Source organism: Sinocyclocheilus anshuiensis, unplaced genomic scaffold (genome assembly GCF_001515605.1).
Source record: "Sinocyclocheilus anshuiensis isolate Anshui unplaced genomic scaffold, SAMN03320099.WGS_v1.1 scaffold162, whole genome shotgun sequence".
In the NCBI taxonomy this organism is placed as follows: Eukaryota; Metazoa; Chordata; class Actinopteri; order Cypriniformes; family Cyprinidae; genus Sinocyclocheilus; species Sinocyclocheilus anshuiensis.
This window is the reverse complement of record NW_015542351.1, coordinates 3,129-25,240: the sequence shown is the minus strand read 5'-3', so window position 1 is coordinate 25,240 and position 22,112 is coordinate 3,129. Positions and strand designations below refer to the sequence as shown.

At 36.0% G+C, this 22,112-nt stretch overlaps 1 protein-coding gene across 3 annotated transcripts in view; it reads left to right on the top strand.

Moving 5' to 3' along the window:
• The window catches only part of LOC107691497 (adenylate cyclase type 2-like), a 65,550-nt gene extending 43,841 nt beyond the window's left edge, over nt 1-21,709 (top strand). Inside the window, exons 6-25 of one of the 3 annotated variants that reach the window (XM_016490111.1) lie at nt 2,494-2,605; nt 2,792-2,919; nt 4,666-4,824; nt 5,150-5,282; nt 6,440-6,616; nt 6,741-6,775; nt 6,935-7,015; nt 7,574-7,643; nt 7,772-7,869; nt 9,671-9,755; nt 12,740-12,877; nt 14,268-14,384; nt 15,025-15,209; nt 15,843-15,927; nt 17,941-18,099; nt 18,195-18,341; nt 20,509-20,616; nt 20,801-20,915; nt 21,053-21,177; nt 21,266-21,709. In XM_016490111.1, the coding sequence (XP_016345597.1) occupies nt 2,494-2,605; nt 2,792-2,919; nt 4,666-4,824; nt 5,150-5,282; nt 6,440-6,616; nt 6,741-6,775; nt 6,935-7,015; nt 7,574-7,643; nt 7,772-7,869; nt 9,671-9,755; nt 12,740-12,877; nt 14,268-14,384; nt 15,025-15,209; nt 15,843-15,927; nt 17,941-18,099; nt 18,195-18,341; nt 20,509-20,616; nt 20,801-20,915; nt 21,053-21,177; nt 21,266-21,418 (2,410 nt within the window). In that variant the 3' untranslated portion in view covers nt 21,419-21,709. Of the gene's footprint in view, nt 1-2,493; nt 2,606-2,791; nt 2,920-4,665; nt 4,825-5,149; nt 5,283-6,439; nt 6,617-6,740; nt 6,785-6,934; nt 7,016-7,573; nt 7,644-7,771; nt 7,870-9,670; nt 9,756-12,739; nt 12,878-14,267; nt 14,385-15,024; nt 15,210-15,842; nt 15,928-17,940; nt 18,100-18,194; nt 18,342-20,490; nt 20,617-20,800; nt 20,916-21,052; nt 21,178-21,265 lie in introns of all 3 variants that reach the window. The other 2 variants (XM_016490110.1, XM_016490109.1) reach the window with 2 other exon arrangements.
• Nucleotides 21,710-22,112: the final 403 nt, after the last annotated feature.

Genomic DNA, 22,112 nt, shown 5'->3' with positions numbered 1-22,112 from the left:
AGGTGTGCTCTGATTGGCCAGCTATCCAGTGCGTTGTGATTGGCCGAATTCCTCAAGCGTGTTACGGAAATGTTACGCCCCTCACCATATTGTGACGATGCCGTCAGGCCGGAGCGATGATTCAAAAACATTACAACCCATTATAAATGAGGCATTCGTTGCATATATTCAATTATTATTGGATCTCCTTCAATACTTTCAGAATCTTTACTTATTAAAACGATTTTGTTTCTGTATATTAAAATATATTTGTTATATTAACATTTTAATGACAGTATATTTATTGAAAAAAAAATTGCTTTTAATTTTTCAAAATAAGCAGAAAATAGTACAAACTTTGCTAAAGTGATTGTTTTGAACAAGTATTAACTTAGACATTAGTATAAAAAAAAATATTTTAGCTAAAGTATTTCCGTGTGTGGGGTAAAAGGCCCCTCTTGCCACCTCATACATTTATACAATTTTTAAACAAAATAAACAACTTGAATGATTTATTTTGACACGAAATCTGTTGCTCCATTAATTTGTTGCTGCAATTATACCTTTTAGGTGCAGTGAATGTCAAATTTTTTCTTAAGGTGGGCCTTTAGCACCGTTGTACCCTATCCTATTCTCTGCACCTGCTCATACCCTCAATAGATCCTGTCAAACCATCCTGCCCTCCTTCAGTCTGCACACAAAAACAAGCTATTCATCAACCTAGATATAAGTAGCTCTCACTTAAAAGCGCCTAGACACTTTTGTTTGCTTCTATTAAAAAGTAAAAACAAACACAATCTTCAGGAAAAACTGTTGAAGAGGCTCTTCATCAAAACACAAATGTAGTTTTGTTCATTGCATTGAAGGACAAGTCATTTGCTGTTTTTGGAAGCAATATTGCTCTCTGTAACTGTAACTGACTGAAGGAAAAAGCAAATCATATTTTCTTGGCATCTACATAATGTTCTGTATCTCTAAGTCACAATGGATTTCACAGAGGATCTTCCAGGGCAGGCCGCACATTCATGTCATTAATGTTACTAAAGGATATTGGCAGTATTAGAGGAGCGTTTCAGGTTCAGTAAAAGTTAAGTTGGACAGCATTTGTGGCATAATGTCAATTACCATAGAAAATATTTTTTTATACAACGGTTCTAGTCCTCAGATTTGATTGGCTGAGCAGCATTCCAAGAGCACTGATATACAGTCCAACAGCACTTTTTACAGTTTGTATCACTTTGTTTTTCTGTGTTCAAACAGACAGTCAGTCTGTGTTAGTGGTGAGGATTTTTTAGTGACTCTTACAACAAGTGATTGATTTTGTCATTGAATCATTTGAAACGATTCATTAAAAAACACTGTTTATTCAGGAACATGTCATTGAATCATTCACTCAACAATTAATTGAAAAACACAGATTCATCCAGGAACAAAACAAATAACTCTCTTTATGAGTGAGTCATTGAATCATTCACTCAACAATTCATTGAAAAACAGATTAATTCAGGAACCAAACAAGTTGCTCTCTTTATGGATGAGTCACTGAATCATTCACTCAACAATTCATTGAAAAACACAGATTCATTCAGGAACAAAGCAAATAACTCTCTTTATGAGTGAGTCATTGAATCATTCACTCAACAATTCATTTAAAAACAGATTCATTCAGGAACAAAACAAGTTGCTCTCTTTATGAGTGAGTCATTGAATCATTCATTCAACAAATCATTGAAAAACAGATTCATTCAGGAACAAAACAAATAACTCTCTTTGTGAGTGAGTCATTGAGTCATTCACTTAACAATTAATTTAAAAACAGATTAATTCAGGAACAAAACAATTTGCTCTCTTTATGAGTGAGTCATTGAATCATTCACTCAACAATTAATTGAAAGAAAAACAGATTTATTCAGGAACAAAGCAAATAATTCTCTTTATGAGTGAGTCATTGAATCATTCACTCAACAGTTCATTGAAAAACAGATTCATTCAGGAACAAAACAAGCTGATCTCTTTATGAGTGAGTCATTGAATCATTCACTCAACAATTCATTAAAAAAACAGATTCATTCAGGAACAAAGCAAATAACTCTCTTTATGAGTGAGTCATTGAATCAATAACTCAACAAATCACTGAAAAATATAAATACATATTCATTTAGGAACAAAACAAGTGACTGTCTTTATGATTGAGTTTTGACAAAACAGTTGATTCTGCTGTGGCTTTGTTTATAATTGTTTCCTTTGAGTGAGAAAAAACAGACAAAATAACTGCCAATATTGTATCTAGAAGTTTTTCAGTTTCATAAACTGTTGTATAAGAGCAGTATCACGGATGCTGTTGGTCTACACTGCTGTATTTTTAAGGATTTTTCGATACTGGAAAACAAGAAAAATGCTTATGTAGAAAATAATTATTTGCAAGGTGTGTATTAATTGCGAAAAGCATAATTTCATGCTCTTTACCACTTTGCATAATTCTCTTTTTCTTGAACATTTTAATATTTTCCACAGCATTCTGTATGCAGACATTGTTGGATTCACACGTCTGGCCAGTGACTGTTCACCTGGAGAACTTGTCTACATGCTCAATGAGCTCTTCGGCAAATTTGACCAGATAGCCAAGGTATTGGCCTAACGGGCATAGGAGAAACCAGTACTTAATTGTCAAACTTTAAAGTGACAGCTAGGCCCAGTCTCTCCTAATAATGACATGCTTTCATGATGATATATTGATATGATATTCATATTTTTTCCTGTACACAATATAATGTCTACCACACCTGCTGCCTTGATGGTTTGTTTGATGCAGGATAACGACTGCATGCGGATCAAGATCCTGGGCGACTGCTATTACTGTGTGTCAGGGCTGCCAGACCCGCTGACTGATCACGCCAAGGACTGTGTGAAGATGGGGCTGGACATGTGTGAGGCCATCAAGTAAAAGAGCACGCTGTCTTTCTCAAACTAGATTATAATTGGTCCATCACAGCAATCTGCACTGAAATATGTTTGCATAATAACCACTAAACTGTATAATTGACCTTTGTCACAGGAAATTTCAGTTTCCTACATAGCTGTGCTTGTTTAAATGTCTGTGCAAACACCATGTAAAATTCGGTCTTAATAGGCAAATTTAACCTAAATATAATTGGCATACAATGCCGTAAGGTTGCCTGAGGTTGCCAGCCTGCGGAACACCTGCTGGGCATCCCATAAGCCAGTGCTTATCTGGATTTATTTTGAGATAATGACCAGCTGCACATTATCCATTTTCCATTTCTTCATTAGAACAAAAAGTCACATAGAGTTAGATCTGCTTAAAAGCCCTAAAACCACTACACATGAGCTGTTTGTCACATTATGGCCTTTCATCATCTAAAAAGGACCATTTCTGTGTCGTTTTATCCCATGGTGTCTGTCTTTTCAAGCACTACTCTCTGAGGCTGAAATAACGCTCGTACTCAAGAGGCTCAGATGTGTGATATTGCTGAAACCCACACATTCTCCTTTCTCCAGCTCAAAGTGCAGCCCCTTTTTCCAGTCCCTTTCACGATTCCTCACTTCATTCTTCCTCTCTTCTGCCACACATTTGCTTTCCGTTTCACTACTGCAATCTTTTTCTTTCACACACACACAACTCCATTTTAGGGGGTTATTGAGAACCCTTCAGTGTATTTTCCAACATAACATAGCTCAGGTTGAGGGGCTCCTAGAAATAAGAATGGTGTGTGACAGATTCACTGAAATGATCTGTCAGAAACACACACACCTCCAGGGGAGCCATGCACCTTTTTATTTTATTATATTTATTTATTTTTTTAGCAGGTTAAGCAATTTTATACTGGTCCACAACCTAGACCAGCACCAAACTACCTTAAACCAGCCCGCATTAAAAAAAAAAAAAAAAAACCTGCTGGTCTAAACTGTTCTGTGCAGCAGGGACATGGTAACATTCAAACTAGCTTATCTAAAACACAAGATGAAAGGTTCTGTGTGCTGAATGAATATATACACAGGCACCAGACACACTCCCTCATAAACCAACACGTACCGCTGCAGTCTTGGCACCTTCTGATATTTACTTTGCTATAAATATTTCTGGTGTTAAGCTGAGTTGTGTCAGTGAAATATGGTGCTGTTTCAGTCATTTCAAAGAATGGAGGGAGAGCCTGAAGTGTGTACATGCTGTAAAAGAAATATCTTTCATGACACTGGAAGAAAACTTGCCTTATTTACATAAAATAGTTGTATAAAATCCGTCAAGAGTATCCAAATTTATGTTTCTCATGATTTATTCACGATCTAAAGGTTTATGCTTACAATTAGTTTAGTAGACAAATATTAATTGTGCCTTCACATACATTTCTTTCAAAACTTTGTAATAAAAAATACTTTTTTATATATTTTTATATACTTTTAAGAATATTTTTTATACATTTTAATTCTGATAATTGATTAAAATACATTTTGAATTAATTACATGCTTATTAAATAATTCAATTTATAATATGCTGATTAAATAATCAAATTTATCTAAATGAATTTCATAAATACATATATGAAATACATAAATACATATTCAATTACACTTGTGGCAAAATTATTATTTTTTTATTATTTTTTATTTTATTTTAAAATGTATAGTAATAGTAAACAATGAGCAAACTTTACTTGTTATTTCAGGAAGGTGAGAGATGCTACCGGGGTTGACATTAGCATGCGTGTTGGAGTGCACTCTGGGAATGTTCTCTGCGGTGTGATCGGCCTCCAGAAATGGCAGTATGATGTTTGGTCACATGACGTCACCCTGGCCAATCACATGGAGGCGGGGGGTGTACCTGGGTAAGATCAGCATATGACTTTTGTTTTTCCCCATTTCATGATGTTCACATTTGCCATAAGTGCTATTATGCTCATGGAGGGTTCTTGACGTTAATAGAAATGCTTTTTTGAGAGCACAATGAATGTGCTTTTGTGCTACTAATGAGTGTTCGTTGAATAACTCAAAAAAATAACAGAAACGCAAAGCACTACATTTATTTTTTATATCTCGACTCTATTGTCTCTGCGGGCATTGGAACATTTGTGAAATACTCACATAATGCACCTGTTTTTGTGAAGTGTTCTTTCATTCGCCAGCCTGTAATAGTTGTGTGCTCCTCTCCAGACGAGTTCACATCTCTTCTGTGACACTGGAACATTTGAAAGGAGCGTATCAAGTCGAGCCAGGCAATGGACAAAGCAGAGATTCTTACCTGAAAGAGCACGGCATCGTCACGCACCTAGTCATCAACCCGAAGGTAAAAAATGACGCAGTCCAGCTTTCACGTTTATAAATTACTAGACATTTACATTTTCTTGCTTTGTGTTTGCTAGAGGTTTTTTACTGGCTCTAATCATGTTAGGGGTTTATAACAAACATCAGCTATGATAATAATTATTGTGGAAACAATAAAACCATTTTTAAATAAATAAAATAATTATAAAAACAAAAATGTCTGTTTATTACCCAGAAAATTATTAATCATAGCCGAACAAACACCTGCTGTATGATGTATGCTAATAAATCATATCATAATGTGTCTAGTTATGCAACTGAAGCAGTTAAATTACTTTTCAAATTAGCATTGCATTCAATTCACCTTGAGTGCTAATTAGCATAATTACCGTATTTAGACTTTGCGGTTACACAAACGTGCCTTTGTGGTCATATTTCACAGCCCTGGGGAGAGTGTTTATCAAAACACAAAGTTCGAGGAAACGGACATCAAGACCCAGAAGATTCCTGAATATCCGTTCATTCAGATGTGTGTGGGCTTTTCAGCCCACAGATATCATAATGCCTGGCACCATATAGTCAAATAACAATGCCTATTCTTTTATTTATTTATTTTTATTATTTATCCGGTGCCTTATTTACTTTTCAACAATGCATTTGCTTTGCCCGAGGTAACAAAAGCAGCACATTTTTCTCATAAGAGACTCATACATTTATTTCTGTTCAGTTTGAGCCTTTCGGCCCTCTTATCAGAACAACCCACTGCACACCCACTCCTTCCACACTGCCATTATGATGACTGCATTTGAGTTTGGAGGGCTTTTGCTTGTTTGTTTAGTTGTTCTCTTTTCTTTTATCACCCTGTTGTTCAGTTAATGCCAATTTGCATTTTTTTATTAATTCTAATGAACGACTGCCATCGAGTCAAGTTGCTGTAAAAAGTAGACCATACAGACTTGACACAGTACCAAAATTGTTTAGGATCCATAGTATACAAACATTTACTGAAAATCAGTATCAGATCACTTAATGCACTTGAATAAAAAATGTATTGCAAAACACACCTGTGACCCACCACTTCAGTACATATTCTTGTCCGATTTTTTGGGATTTCTGTGCCGTAACACCTCTAGCCTATTTAGACTTGTACTTCATACTATGGTTGTACTTCATGCGTAGGTAGAAAAACGGAGTCCCCCGCTACCTGCTCGTCTTCGCACCACTCTGGATGGGGTCAAGATGAGGGCATCTGTCCGCATGACGCAGTACCTTGAGTCCTGGGGAGCAGCCAAACCGTTTGCTAACCTCCACCATCGAGACAGCATGACCAACGAGAACGGCAAGATCAACACACACGTGAGTCAACCTGAGCACACATGCAAAAAATACAGTCATCGTGATTACAGTCATCAGGACTAGTTTTGCTGGAAGCATTTAATAGTGCTCTATTAATTACATTTGTTCCATTTTTTTCTTACAGGATGTGCCATTAGGGCAGTACAACTTTCAACAAAGGTCTGAAAGGTCTGGGGTTTTTTTACTGTTCATTGCTTTATATAACAAAAAAAGCTAAAATCTAAATTCAAGTGAATAACCTTTCAGAACGTTCACACTGACCTCACTTACATTTCCATGATTGGTTAGTCTCTCGCCCTCTTTTTTCTTCCCTTTCAGAACAAAATCACAGAAAAAGAGATTTGAAGAGGAGTTGAACGAAAGAATCATTCGCACTATTGATGGCATCAACTCACAGAAGTGAGCATCCTAATGCTCTGTATCCATATGGAGGAGGAACTCGTGAATTCCCTGCAAAACAACACAAGAAATAGCTAAATGATAACAAGGAACAATTCTGGCCTCACAATCAAAATCTGGGATTCAAAATCTTATTTAAATCAGGAAAAAGAAAAGAAAGTTGTTTGATTTTGAAAAATGTAAAACAAATATTTATTCACATATTTATTAATTAAATCATTTTTTATTTCATATATTTTATTATTATTATTTTTTTTTTATTTAATAATTTTCATTTAAAATGTATTTAGTAAAATAAATAAAAACAAATTAATTAATTAATTCAACAAATACAATTATTTATATAATATTAAATAATAAAATGTAAAATAGAAGCATTTTCATTAGTGGTTGATTTGGAGCTCAATATACAATATAACACATATTTGTCCTTTTGTTTCACTTTCAGAACATTTCCTGCATCAATATCACCCAACAAGCTATTATAATAGCGATTCATTGTTACAATGAGAATTTAATTGTTATTAAATGACTTAATTAATGCTTTCTTTCCACCAGACAGTGGCTGAAGTCAGAGGACATTCAAAGGATATCTCTGTTCTTTCATAATAAGACACTTGAAAAAGAGGTACATTCCACCTTGAGATGTGTCATTGAATGGCAAATACTGTATGTGCTTCATTGTGAGAAAAACACCTCAGAACAAAGACTTATTGAAAAAAGAAAGAGCTGAGATATTTCTTCTTCTTCTAACAGTACAGAGCCACAAATCTGCCTGCCTTCAAGTACTACGTCACGTGTGCTTGTCTCATTTTCTTCTGCATCTTCATAGTGCAGGTCTTAGTCTTGCCAAAGTAAGTACCATCTTCCAAGTGTCTCATTGTCTTTCGTGATGCAATTACGCTGCCGTCTTCCACAGCACTTAGACCAAGTGACGCATAATAATATTACAACATATCTACACAATTGAGAGAAAATGAGTGCAACGATAAAGAACGGAGTGATGGGAACATCAATGCCTGCCTGAAAAAGACAGCCCTGAGCAGACAGTTCTAGATTTTTTTTTTGAATCAGAGGCCAATCTGGTTTGGAAATAGTGTCTCCTTTTGTATGAAGTCAGACAGAAAAATCTATGCAAGACGTCACCCTAATTTACTGCTCATGTTGACCGAGAACACATTCACAAGAGCCGAGAGCACAGCGCTTTCTCTCAAGCTGAGTTCTCACTTCCTCACATTGATTTTATAACAGATTTATAGTGAGATATGGCACCGCAAAGACTGGAACTAAACATTTTTGTTCCTATATTCAAAAAGCCATTAAAAATATGTGATGCTTGCTTGGGTTTATTTCAATTCCCTAAACTTCACCAACCCCAAAACCCTCAATTTCAGCATCTGTTTGTTCTATGTGAATGTAAATCCTATCTTAATGAAAACAGATGTTCTAAGATGTTCTATTTTTCTAAGCAAACAGACTTTTTCACCGACTGGACAATGAAACAGGTGAAAAACCCCAAAAATCTACACCAATAAAGGCATCTGAGCTAGTGGTACTGTTAACGAAACTACTAAAACTATTGAAAATTGTTTTGCTGAGAAGTTGAAAGCAGAAATAAAATAGATGAGAAGCTTAAACTCAAAAAACATCTATTTCATACCTGCTCACCAAACTTGCATACTTCCAGAATAGATAATTAGAGGGAACATGCATGGGAAAGAAACAGAAGACATTTGCCTTATTAAAAGTCAATGTATCATCAGAATGATTTTGAAACTAATATTTCAGGGGTTTTTTTACCTTGAAATATTAGTTTTGGAATCATTCTGAAGGTACATACAGTTACATTAAGTTGAAGTACTAAAATTAATTAAAGATAAACAAAAATATAATTATTAAATAAAAAACTTTAAAAATGTGAATGCTGCCTTAGCAACTAACTGAAATAAATAAGTTTAAGTTAAATTACTAAAATTACTGAAATTAATGGTAAAATAAAATCAAATGTAATTATTAGAATTTAAAAAAACTTAGATTCAATTTTAAATTTTAAAAATGTGCCTTAGCAACAAACTGAAATAATTTTAAGTAAAATTTCTAAAAACTCAAACGAAAAAAAAAGCTAAATCTTTTTTTTTATATATGTAAAGCTATTTTAAAAAGCGTATATAATTAATAAAACTTACACTAATTATAAAATGAAAACTGAATACATAAACATGAAAGCTAAAAAAAAATCTAAATATTAATAAATAATATAATCGTACATAAATAATACAAAAATAACACTGATGTGGGGTATATCTCAAGAGCAGAATGTCTTAATGCTGGATTTGATGGTGGGCTATTTTGACCTGGAGCAGGTAGCAATCACCCAAAACTCCTAGCAATGGCTATAGCAGTGCACTAAAAACTATTTACAACCCCATCAGCCACATACCAACCAACCCCAACATCCATCAAACATTGTGCCATTAAGGTTTACACAGACAGGTACTACCAAAAATCATATATGGCATTACATCTATTTCTGCTCTTTTCATGTCAGAGATTACATAAAGCTTGGATGATCGTGTGAGAAACAAATTTAAAGCAGGCATACATGGATGATGAGTAAATATGCTTTGGAGTATCTGATGATTTTGTCTCTCACAGAACTACCGTCCTTGGAGTTTCATATGGAATGGCTTTCCTGCTGCTCGCCTTGATCCTCGCCATTTGTTTTGCTGGTCACATACTGGTAAGTGGTGCTCGCACTTGTAGAAGTAAATATGAAGTAGCTTTCTTTGAGAGTGAATTGCCAGTGAATGAGGCAGGCTGGCTTGTGTACTCAGTCTATTCGGATGTTGACATGTTACATATTTTTCCATTTTCCATGGAGGAAATAACTGTGTACTGAAATGTCATTTAATAAGTCGAGGTTTCCGCACATTTGTGACCCTCATCTTGTTAGAGAAAATGCCATACCGGGAGGAAAAAACACCATATCAAAACAAGATTGAAATTTCCTTGTTTTAACCCGAGGAACAACACTCTTTTTCAGCTCTTAGAGAGCATTGTCTATAATCAAATTACCAGCTACTTTGGACCTGTGGAGCATAAATGGCTTAAGTAAATGTCACCTGTATGTCTCTCTATTTTCTTTCTCCCGCTCTTTCTTTCTTAATATATTATGAAAGCTTAGAGTGAAATGGCTTATTCAGTATTCAAAGGCCTGTAGATTCTCTCATTGGAAATCTGTCAAGAACATGTTCTGGTCATATTCCACGCCAAAATCAAAAGAAATTAATAAGGAATGTTGTTTTTTTTATGAAAATTAAGCCTATTTTTATGACCAAGCAAATAATATTTCAAGCAAATATGATTTAAATTGTAAATTATTTACATTTAAAATATTTTTTTTTTTTTACTTGTAGTTATACTTTTATTCCGTTATTCAAAAAATGCTGTACTTTTAAACTTTGTTCATCAAAGAATCCTGAAAAAAATGTATTATGGTTTCCACACAAATATTAAGCAGCAGAACAGTTTTCAACATTGATAATAATAAGAAATGTTTATTGAGCAGTAATTCAGTATATTAGAATGATTCTGAAGGATCATGTGACACTGAAGCCTGGAGTAATGATGCTGAAAATTCAGCTTTGCATCACATGAATAAATGACATTTTACAATATATTACAATAGAAAACAGTTATTTTAAATTGTAATAGTATTTCATAGTTTTAATCCAATAAGTGCAGCCTTTTTGAGCATAAGAGACTTCTTTCAAAAACATGTAAAAATCTTACCAACTCCAAACTTTTGGACAGTAGTGTACATCATGTTAGTATTTGTTGTACGGTGTTAATTTTTATTGAAAATTTATTTTTTATTTAAATTACAAAACTGTTATTATAGTACTGTATTTCAGTACTTAGAATCTAATGAGTATGACCTTTGAGAAAACTGCTGAAAAAAATGCTTATTAGAATTTGGGCTGGTAATGCAAAAATGTCACAATACTAAAAATATTGTTAGTTTTAAAAATAGGCTTCAATTTCTATATGTAAAATGTAATTTATTTTTCGGTGGGGGGGGGGTGACTTTGACATGTGTGAGATTGAACCTCATACACTCTATGGAATTCCTACTATTATCAGTGTAACCTGTTTTTCTGTGTATTGAGGCATCAAAGTTATATTTTTAGAAGGTACGACCTTCCAGAGAACTTGAAGGGTTTGCATGCCATTCACCCACCAACTCGACTTGATTTGTCCCCAGTTCATTAATTAACCAAGCTGTTTCAGTTGAAGATTCAGAATTCACGATGATAAAAAAAAATAGGCCACACTTAATGGAAACCTTGCATTATCCCAAAAACCTTTTTTCTTTCTTTCTGTTTTTGTGTCAAAAGAAAAGCAGCTCAAGTGATGATACTTTTTACTGGGTTTTTTGCCATCTATTTTTGTGCAGAAAACTCAAGTCCCCATGGTTTTGGGGATTGCGGGTATGAGGGGCCATTTTTATAAAGCTCTGGCACTTATATTTTGAATTTCTTTTATGGTTAGGACTCTCTTTTGGTTTCACAAACAACTGTCAAAGTCATGAGTGACTAGAGCTTAGTTTAGTTAAGAGTCTCTCTCAGTTTTGTTTCCCATTTAACTGATGTGAGAGTTCACATTCGGCCCACAGATTCACAAATATGAAAGAGGGGTAAAGGTTATCCAGTCGAAGTGCTGTGTTTAAATATTGAAAGCTATTTTTTGTATAGGTGATGTAACTAACGTGTGATTGACTGGTGAGAGGTTTTTATTGTTTTTTTGTTTGTTTTTTTACCTCCTCTACCTCTTTTACTTCTTTTTGATTTAAGCCTGAAGCATTCTTGCACATGGTCTAGGTTAAGTGTTTTGTAAAGTGCTGTTCCACTGCAGTTCCGTTAATACTCATCCTGACAATGTAGCATAAACTCACTAAAGGTCACACGGCCTCTACAGACATTACATTAGTACTGCAATCGGTACAGGATGAGTTTTACAAACAGATCTCAGTTTCTTCAAGGCCATGAAGTCTTATTTCATATAAAAACATTCAGAGGCAGGGGCTTGATCTTTCTTGATTCAATTTTAGTTTCGCTTGAATGGATAATTCATTCAAAACTGAAAATTCTGTCACTATTTACTCATCGTCATGTCATTGCAAAAACTCTATCCTGTGTTCTAAACAACCACATTGGTCCCTTTTAGCCTTCACTTTTCTTTCAAAAGCCTCAAAAGTGGGTGCCAGTAAATAGTGGTATGCTAAGCTACTATGCTAAACTGTAATCTTATTGAAAATACTAGTTGAAAACACAAACAATGGGAAAGTTGTTTCAGCCGATGGAATTGCTATTGGGGTCCAAGGAGGATCAAACTCTATGGGGGGAGAAAAACTATACCAGCTATGTTTCAGAAGGGAAGGAGTCCTTAATTTCGTCAATTGCATTTTTATGGAAATTATGTAAGTAAAATGGATTGTGAATGCCGTTTCATGTTGCCTTAATCTCAAAGTTGATATAGATGGCTTTTTTATTGTTATATATTCACTAACTGTGAAGTTATGTTTATTAATGTGTCTCTGACTTGTGGTGCACAATCATAACCTTGAGCATTTGGAATAGAAGCAAATATGCTAATGATGTTGGTGGGAGGTAAAGCTTGTTTTTTTTTTTGTTGTTGATTTTTCTCTCTCTCTCGTTGCCGTAGCAATGGGGCAAAGCAGCCTCCTGCACAATACCCTGGCTCCCTGGCTCCTCTAAAGTCATCACCAACAAGCCCTGGATACGACTTGCGCTCACCATGGCAACCACTGCACTTATCCTAGTCATGGCTGTATTCAATATGGTGAGCATCACTACTACTTAATACCTGGTCTGTCAGCTAGATTGGACTGCTTTTAAAATGACTGACATTTATTATGTTCACATATAATTCATTATGAGCATGTTCATAAGAGAAATATTCCCTGCTTGCTATGGTCATGTCGATGTCATGAACTGATTGCTGGCTTTATGGTTCAGTAATTCAAGAAACTCTTTAAAAATAAGGGTTCTGTTAAAAAGTTTGCTCTTGCCTAGTTTTTCATACCTCCTGTGACCTATCAGAGGATACTTTCCCTGAATAATATTACAAAATATCACTACACTTGAATTGAACAATTGAAATACAGTATTGTAAATACAGATTTACAATTGAAACTCTGCTATAAGTCCCAGTTTTGCATATATAGAAAATAGGACGGGACCAAGTACCGAACCCTGAGGAACCTCGTGGGTAATTGACGTGACATAGGCACCATTTACCTTCAAAATAATTGAAAGAAAATACATGTGTGGTGGTACACTTTAGCTCTTATCAAGTGATTTACTTTTGTCGAAGACTGCAACATAAGAGAGGCGATATAAAGGCCAGTTACCTTTTTTGTTAAATGGTGCATGATTTTCATTCCTAGGATACATAAACCTATCAGTATTTACACAATATATTACATGACACATTCATTTAGACAGTTGGCTGATAAATCAATCACCAGTTTTTGGCCCAGTTGGAGGGCTTTAGCTATGGAATCTGTGGTGGTTCACAGTAAAGGGCAGAGTAGAATTAGTGTCAGCTGTCTGGTTGGATTCATCATTGTAGCATCGCTGTACTAGGGCTCTGGTCCAGTTTGAATCTAATGATATTATCCCTGAGCTCAAGTGATTTGTTGTCCCTGTGGGAGAGAAACACAAGAGAAATGTGACTGAATACTTGGGTTTTCGGTTTCACACATCTACGATGAAATGTTACACTGTTCAGCTGGGCTTGTTAAAACTTTGATATTTTGTTCTCTTGTGGTGACAGTCATGCATTTTTAATTGTGGCTTAAATGTCAAAACATTTTTGCACCACTGTATTTCTATAATAACAAATTTAAGTAGTCACATAACACCACAGATCAACATGCGTCAAATATTTCAGCAACTTTTCAATTAAATCCTGCACCAAGTGGACAAAAACTGTATCCACAGAAGCTTCTATTCTGCCAAAGTTGGCAATTATTCATCTTCTCTGCTTTTCCCATCTGCTTGCAGCTCGTTGATTTTTGTTGAATTTTGCACTTGTGTAAAAAAAAATGTTGTGAACTTCTAAGAAACATATTTGTTACAAAATGCAACAGATGTGTTTAGCTAAGAATGATGATGTCTTTCTTTATAATTCTCTAAATTTTGTTTTTCTCCATCTGTTGGGTTTTAAGTTCTTCTTAGGCGAAGATAGGATGGTAGCATCACCTCCACTCAACATTTCCAACAACAGTATGGATGGTCCAGATGGTCAAACCACAGACTCTTCAAACAACAAGTTCTACTTGCCAGTAAGTTATAATAAATCTTATCTCATGCCTTTTGCCCACAAATCTCTTCTCAGAAAAAAATGTGAACTGAATAACCTTTTATTTACAGACCCACATGAAAACATGTTGTAAATCTTCTGTTGAGATCTGGGTTTAAAAAAATAGTTCTCTGTATCCTTGATGGAACAGACTTGTGATGAATTGTGAGTGTCCTGAGATAAACCAATTTGTCTACGCTTGCATCAGTATATAATAAGTCACTTTATACTGTGTGCGTGATTATGTATGGCGACTCTGTAGTGATATTTAACAGCTGAAAAATATACTGGAAAATATAGTTATGCACTGAGAGCTCTGTAGTGCATACATGAAATTAGATCTCTACAGATATTAAGATGGTGGACAAAAGCATCCTCAAGCATTTTCCTAGAATGATACAGTACATTGGTTAGGAAATAAGACTCTTGGTGTATATTACTTTTTTTTGCATTTCTTAGTAACATCCATTTTGTAATATTTCAGGGTCATCACATGATAAGTGTGTTCTGTTATTAAATTCTTAGCACTTAAATCAAAACTTCATAGTTCTCTTTTCACTGATACTGATTGGCCCTGATGAATGTACAGATGTGAATCTGACTGGCTTTCTCTTCCCTGGCAGTATTTCATCTACAGCTGCATTCTGGGATTGATCTCATGCTCCGTGTTCCTGAGGATAAACTATGAGCTGAAGATGATAATTATGCTTGCTGCTGTAGTGGGTTATAATATCATCATTCTTCAGACCCATGCCTCTGTACTGGATGATTATAGCATGGCCCTCTACAAGACCCAGCAAACGGACCGGTACTGGATTCCCATAAGCTCCCACATACAGTGACGCTAAAAAATTGTCACAAATAATCTGCAGGGGTTTTTTTTATTTGTAGATGCCACTTCTTCCATTGCACACACACAGTGAGCGAAAGAATGAAGAATTGTGCCACATAGATACATTTGGTAACTGTGGAGACAATTTTTTCCAGAAGGTCTCTCAATATCTCCAGGGATAATGAGTAACAGGTGCTGCTGTTGAGATGGCAGGCTGTGTGTGGATTAGTCTTTTCAAAGGATTTGACAGTGCTGGACAAGAAACATTTTTAAACATAAGCCTATTGCATTTCTCTCATAATTATTATTCTTTCCTTTGGTATTATTCTCTCTGTTTCTTTTATTATTTTTTCCCCTTTCCATGCCTTCATTAAGCCTTTCTGAATGGAGCAAGATTAAGTAATGGATCAAACTGGCCACTGCAACTGCCCGTGCAACATTATGACAGTTTATGCCTAAACAGCATTAGGACATTATAAATCTGAGTAAGGTTAGACTGACAAAATGTTGCTGAAAAGTCTGTATCCCGTCCATATCCTACTCTACACACAAAATACTTTTGTGTCCTCTTGACTCCTAAAGTTTATATTTCTGTCTGTTCCTCCTCAGGCCAGGTGTTCTGAAAGATTTGAAGACCATGGGCTCTGTGTCATTGTTCATTTTCTTTGTCACTTTGCTTGTGCTGGCGAGACAGGTGAGTCTCTCTCAATCGGAAATCTTCATAAAGATGTGCTTTAACAATGCTATTATACTTGCTGTTTGTTTTTGAGAAGTTAATCTAAAGAGTTGTGCTGAATTATTTGGAATGAGATCCACTGATCCAGGAATAGTTCACTCCAAAATGAAAATTTGCTGAAAATGTATTCATCCTCAGGCCATCCATGATGTAGATGAGTTTGTTTCTTCATCAGAATAGATTTGTAGAAAAGTAGCATTACATCACTTGCTCACTAATGGATCCTCTGCAGTGAATGGGTGCCGTCAGAATGAGAGTCCAAACAGCTGATAAAAACATCACAAAAATCCACACCACTCCAGTCCATTAATTAATGTCTTGTGAAGTGAAAAGCTACCAAGTTAATGTTGCTTTCTCCAGTGGAAAAGTCATCTTGTCTGAATTAGGAGAGAAATATGCACAGATCAAGCACCGTTTACAAGCAAAGACAGTCCAAACACATTCTAAACAAATATGTTGGTGGATTTTGATGTGAGAGGACAACAGGAGATGGACTTTTCACTGGAGGAAGCGTTATTATGGACTGGTATTTTGGCCAGAAGTGATGGCTTAAATGCCTTAATGATGGATTTGTTTATTATAAACATGAAGCTTTTCGCTTCACAAGATGTTAACTGATAGACTGGAGTGGTGTGAATTATTGTGATGTTTTTATCAGCTGTTTGGACTCTCATTCTGACGGCACCCATTCACTGCAGAGGATACATTGGTGAGCAAGTGATATAATGCTAAATTTCTCCAAATCTGATGTGATGAAGAAACAGACTCATCTACATCTCGGATGACCTGAGGGTGAGTCAGTTTAAATTTTTGGATGAACTATTTCTTTAAGACTCACTTTACTTTGATCTTGGAGGTACTTAGCGAGAAAAATCCACCAACAAGAATTACAGCAGTAATGCATGTTTTAGTTTCACCTCTGAAATGACATTTTAAACAAATTTACTTGGCTTACATAACATTTCTTTTTTTTTAACAGAAAAGTTAATATAAGCCTTTGAACAAAAATAAAAGCATCACATTTTTGCTTTTTAAGCCTCCAGAATGTACTACCATTGTAAGTGCATGATAATTGTGTGGTAATTGGCAGAATGAGCTTAACTTATACAGTACTTTCCTTTAATTAATCAGTTATTCAATTGATTCAATTGTAAAAGATGGCTGAATGTTAATTCTATGACAATTTAATAATAGATGTTAGCCTAATCTAGAAACAGTCACTTCTTACCTTGAAATGTGAATTTTTCAGAAGTCGTTTTACGATTAAGCTCAGAGTTTTGTGGCAGCACAAATGTGTTCCCAATTTCTATGGCTTCAGTTATTATCAGCACTCATCAGCCTCTGGCTGCAGAATAACATAAAGCTTTCCTGCAAAAAAGCATTTAATAAATACCACTTTAAGAAATTATTTTTTCACAGTACAATATAGAGAGAATTGTATGTATTTCAGTCTGGATTGAAACCTTATCTCTACAGGTCGGCCGTGGATCCGATTTTTTTCAGTGTGTGCTTTTAATTCTGTTGTGAGAGGCTATTTGTCCCTAGATAATAGGCCTGTCTGATGAACTCTGTATTTGAAATGTGCAGTTAGGTGAATTCATTTATAAGTAATGCGGCGTTCAGATTGATCAGGTGATAGGTAAGCCAGGGACTGATTTTTCTCCAAAGCAATGAACCACACAAAAATAAGCAAAAGTAAATATAGACTGAGTGAGAAAGACTATCAGTGCATACTTAATGCCTTTCAAGGTGCCATTTCCACTGATTCAAGACATCTTTTTCATGATGAATGTCTGCTGGAACACAAAAGCTACAACTTTTCATGATAGCAGCCCTTTATGCAAGAAAAATCCATAAAAATAATGAACTGTCCTTGTGTGCATTTGATTCTGCTTTCTTTGTCATCTTGAAAGCCACATTATGGTGATCAGATGTGTACCATCTCTTTACCTCTGTGTCCTCTTGTAACAGAATGAATATTACTGTAGGTTAGACTTCCTGTGGAGGAACAAGTTTAAGAGGGAGTGTGAGGAGATTGAGACCATGGAGAACCTAAACCGGGTGCTTTTGGAAAACGTACTGCCTGCCCATGTGGCAGAACATTTCCTGGGGAGGAACTGGAAGAATGAGGTGAATGGTGTCCAGATGTCCAAAAACACCAGTGAAAAGTGCATCTATTGTGTCTTTATCATCAGATATATTTTTGTATACTGTATTTTTGACAGGATCTCTACCATCAGTCGTATGATCTGGTATGTGTGATGTTCGCCTCCATCCCAGACTTCAAGGAATTTTACACAGAATCGGATGTTAATAAGGAGGGATTGGAGTGTCTCAGGCTCCTTAATGAGATTATAGCAGATTTTGATGAGGTAAACTCACAGATTCAACCATGGCCATAACCAGGGTTTGAAAATTAGGTCTGGGGTGGGGTTAAGGATTGTACTTTTATAACCCCTACATTATATACACTAACACTTTAAAAGAGACAGACATGTAGATGTTTGTGAAAGATGTTTTCTCTGTTTTGGAGGGAGGACCACATTGTTAAATTATACTAAACTGCAACTTCTTACTTTATAAAGCAGGGGTGTCCAAACTCGGTCCTGCAGAGTTTAGCTCTCAACACACCTGCCTGGAAGTTTCTAGTGTGCCTAGTAAGACACTGAATAGCCTGGTCAGGTGTGTTTAAACTCTGCAGGACACCGGCCCTCCAGGACTGCGTTTGGAGAAATTAAGTAGAAAAGACAAGTCCAAAGATGCTTATAATAGCTGGATCTGGCAACTCATTGGAGGCTCCAGCGTCTCGCAGCGATCATTTTCATACCACGGACGCTAAACATTCTTGCAAACTGTCTAAACTTAATTATACATGCAGACACTCATATGATGAGTTTTAAACAGTAAAATTAGTCATTCAGAGAACAAATGTTATTTTTGAGGTCCGGACCTCAGTGACCTCATAGCTGGCTACGGCCATGGACACAACTCTATTTTGATTTCAGATGCTGTGGAAAGCTACACTAAAGTACTTGTGAAGATATATATGCCATCTGCGATAACTGATCCTTCCTTAAGCCCTGCTTTAAAAATGATACTGACATACTGCCAGACAAACAATTGATCTTATGTAATGTACGCCTATTTAGGTCCTTTGGATGGTTTCAAACTGAATATTTCCAAAATTAACTAAAAATAGCACATTACAGTGTTAAAACGTTAAAAGTTGAAATGGTTGATGCATAGAGAAAAATTCTGCCTTTGATAAAGAAGTCTTTGTGGTATCAGCAGTTTCAGATAAATCCACCCATAAATGGCACATAAAAATAAAATGAACTCTGGGTGCTTTACATGACGATTATACGGTCTCTTCCAGTTTAGGTGGGCGGTTCTTGGCTGGAATAAGCAGAAAAGTGGATCAGACTAGTCAAAAGTCTGGCTTTTGAGATAAGAGCATTTATGTAATACTTACTTTAATAGCAGAACCAAGTTCTAGTTTGAAAACTTGTCATAGTAACAGTAAAAATGGGGGAAGGTCCTAACAAAGGATCAAATAACGTCCACTGAGTTTTACTCATATAAATGAAATCATACTAGTTTTCATGTTCTTTTTGATTATTTTTAAAGGCTGCAAATACAGTACTAATCTAAACAGAGCAACATGATAGGTCCTATACATGCAGTCTGCTAGCAATCACATCATTTGCTACAAGGCACAAACCTCTGCTGATTCTGCAGCCAATAAGATTGCTTGCTCAACATTCTAAATGTCTGGTTCAGTGTTTGCTGTAAGCTGATCCTGCAGCGCTATCAGAGTGCCTCTGAAACCCTCCACCTCCCCCAGCACCACCTGTCTAGATCTGCTGTGGGATTTATGTATGCCGATTCATGCAGCAGCAGCAGCATATATTACATGCTTACTGAAGTGAGTCTGTGTATCTACACTCTTTCACAGCACTGTCATAGAAGAGCCATTTTGGGTTCCCCAAAGAACATTTCACAGTGAACCATTCTTTAAAAAAAGCCATTTTTTTCTTAAGGTCTCTGCACACTGAGTCCGAATTTTTCGTCCGAAATGTTCGCACGTTGAAAAATAAATACGACCTCACGTTGTGTCAATCACGTTTACACACTGCCTCCGAAACTTTCGTCTGTCATAAAAAAATTCGGACCAGGTTCGATTTTCTGCGTTTTCGCATCCGTAGCAAGCATTTTGATAGGAAAGGATGACGAATACGGAAAAAAAACGGAAAAATGCATACAAAAGTTTCAGACTCAGTGTGCAAGGACCTTTAGTCTTAACATTTTAATGATCTGAAGAAACTTTTTCCACTATAAAGAACTTTCTGTGCAGTTGAAAGGTTCCATGGATGTTAAAGGTTCTTTATAGAATCATAGATGCCAGTAAAGATTGTATTGGCTGTATGAAGTCTATACTTGCTATGCAGCAGCAGAAGCAACATCAGATCTAGTCTGCCAAGATCAAATATATTAACATATCTTCTCTTCTTGATGCTTTAGTTTTTTTGGGTTTTGCAGTTGCTGTCAAAACCCAAATTCAGTGGCGTGGAGAAGATCAAAACTATTGGCAGCACATACATGGCTGCTACGGGGCTGAATGTGACCCCTGGACCAGAGTATGCGCAGGTACAAATTGGAGCTCTTGTGTTTGGTCCAAAATTAGAATTATTGTAAAGATTACACTGAATTGATTTCAGAGTCTCATAAGACCTATTGTAGGACCTGCCTGTGATGCTAAAAGCTTGATTTGTGCTTGAAACGTCTCACTTGAGAGTCTCAGGGTACTGAGTTCCTTGTTCTTATTCTGAAGGACCATGACCGGCAGTACATGCACATTGGAACAATGGTGGAGTTTGCGTTTGCTTTGGTGGGGAAGCTTGACGTCATCAACAAACATTCCTTTAATGACTTCAAGCTGCGAGTGGGTAAGCAGAGCCCGTCAGCACTTTTATACCCGGTAACATTTTGTTTGCCTTTCCTAATAAGTCTCATAATAGCCTGTGGTAGAGATTTAGCACACATTCGGGATGTTTCAAATGTTTTCCGGCTTTTCTCTCACCAGGAATAAACCATGGCCCAGTAATTGCAGGAGTAATCGGAGCACAGAAACCACAGTACGATATCTGGGGGAACACTGTGAATGTAGCCAGTAGGATGGAAAGCACAGGGGTGCTTGGGAAAATCCAGGTCGATCCTTGTTCTGACCTACTTGCAAGCCTGGTGAATTGTTAATGGGTTTTTCCGTGGATCACATCTAGTGTGCTTCCTTCCACAGGTCACAGAGGAGACGAGTCGGATCTTGCAGACGTTGGGCTACATGTGTTCCTGTCGAGGGATCATCAATGTGAAGGGCAAAGGGGATCTCAAAACCTTCTTCGTTCACACTGAGATGGCACGGTCCTTATCACAAGGGAATGTAATGCCTTGAACCTCAGTCACACACTAGTCAGTCATTGACCTGATTAAAACGTGTACAGTTCAATATAGCATTGGCCTATTGTAGTGGAGCGCTACAGCATTCTGTTTGCACCACATACACTAGATTATTTGCATTGCTTTATAAGTAATGGATGGCTCAGAGGCTCTGTGTAACTCAGACTTGTAATTGTGTGTTGCTCAATCCATAATTTAAAGCAGCGGAATTTTGTAAAATTAAAGACAGTTAACAAAGGTGGCCATGTTTTGATGCTATCATTTTGTTATCCATTAAATTTATATATAAATGTCAAAGTCTCTGTCTATGTGAATTTTAAATAGGCTTCATATGAAAAGTGTTAAAAGCACATAAACAATTAATATAAACAAGTCATAGGAAAAAATGTTTTATTGATAATACTATAATTATAAATTATATATAATAGGGTAATATATAATTATATATAAATTATAAATAATAAAGTATACTTACACTATATACAGTGGGTACGGAAAGTATTCAGACCCCCTTCAATTTTTCACTCTTTGTTATATTGCAGCCATTTGCTAAAATCATTTAAGTAAATTTTTTTTCCTCATTAATGTACACACAGCACCCCATATTGACAGAAAAACACAGAATTGTTGACATTTTTGCAGATTTATTAAAAAAGAAAAACTGAAATATCACATGGTCCTAAGTATTC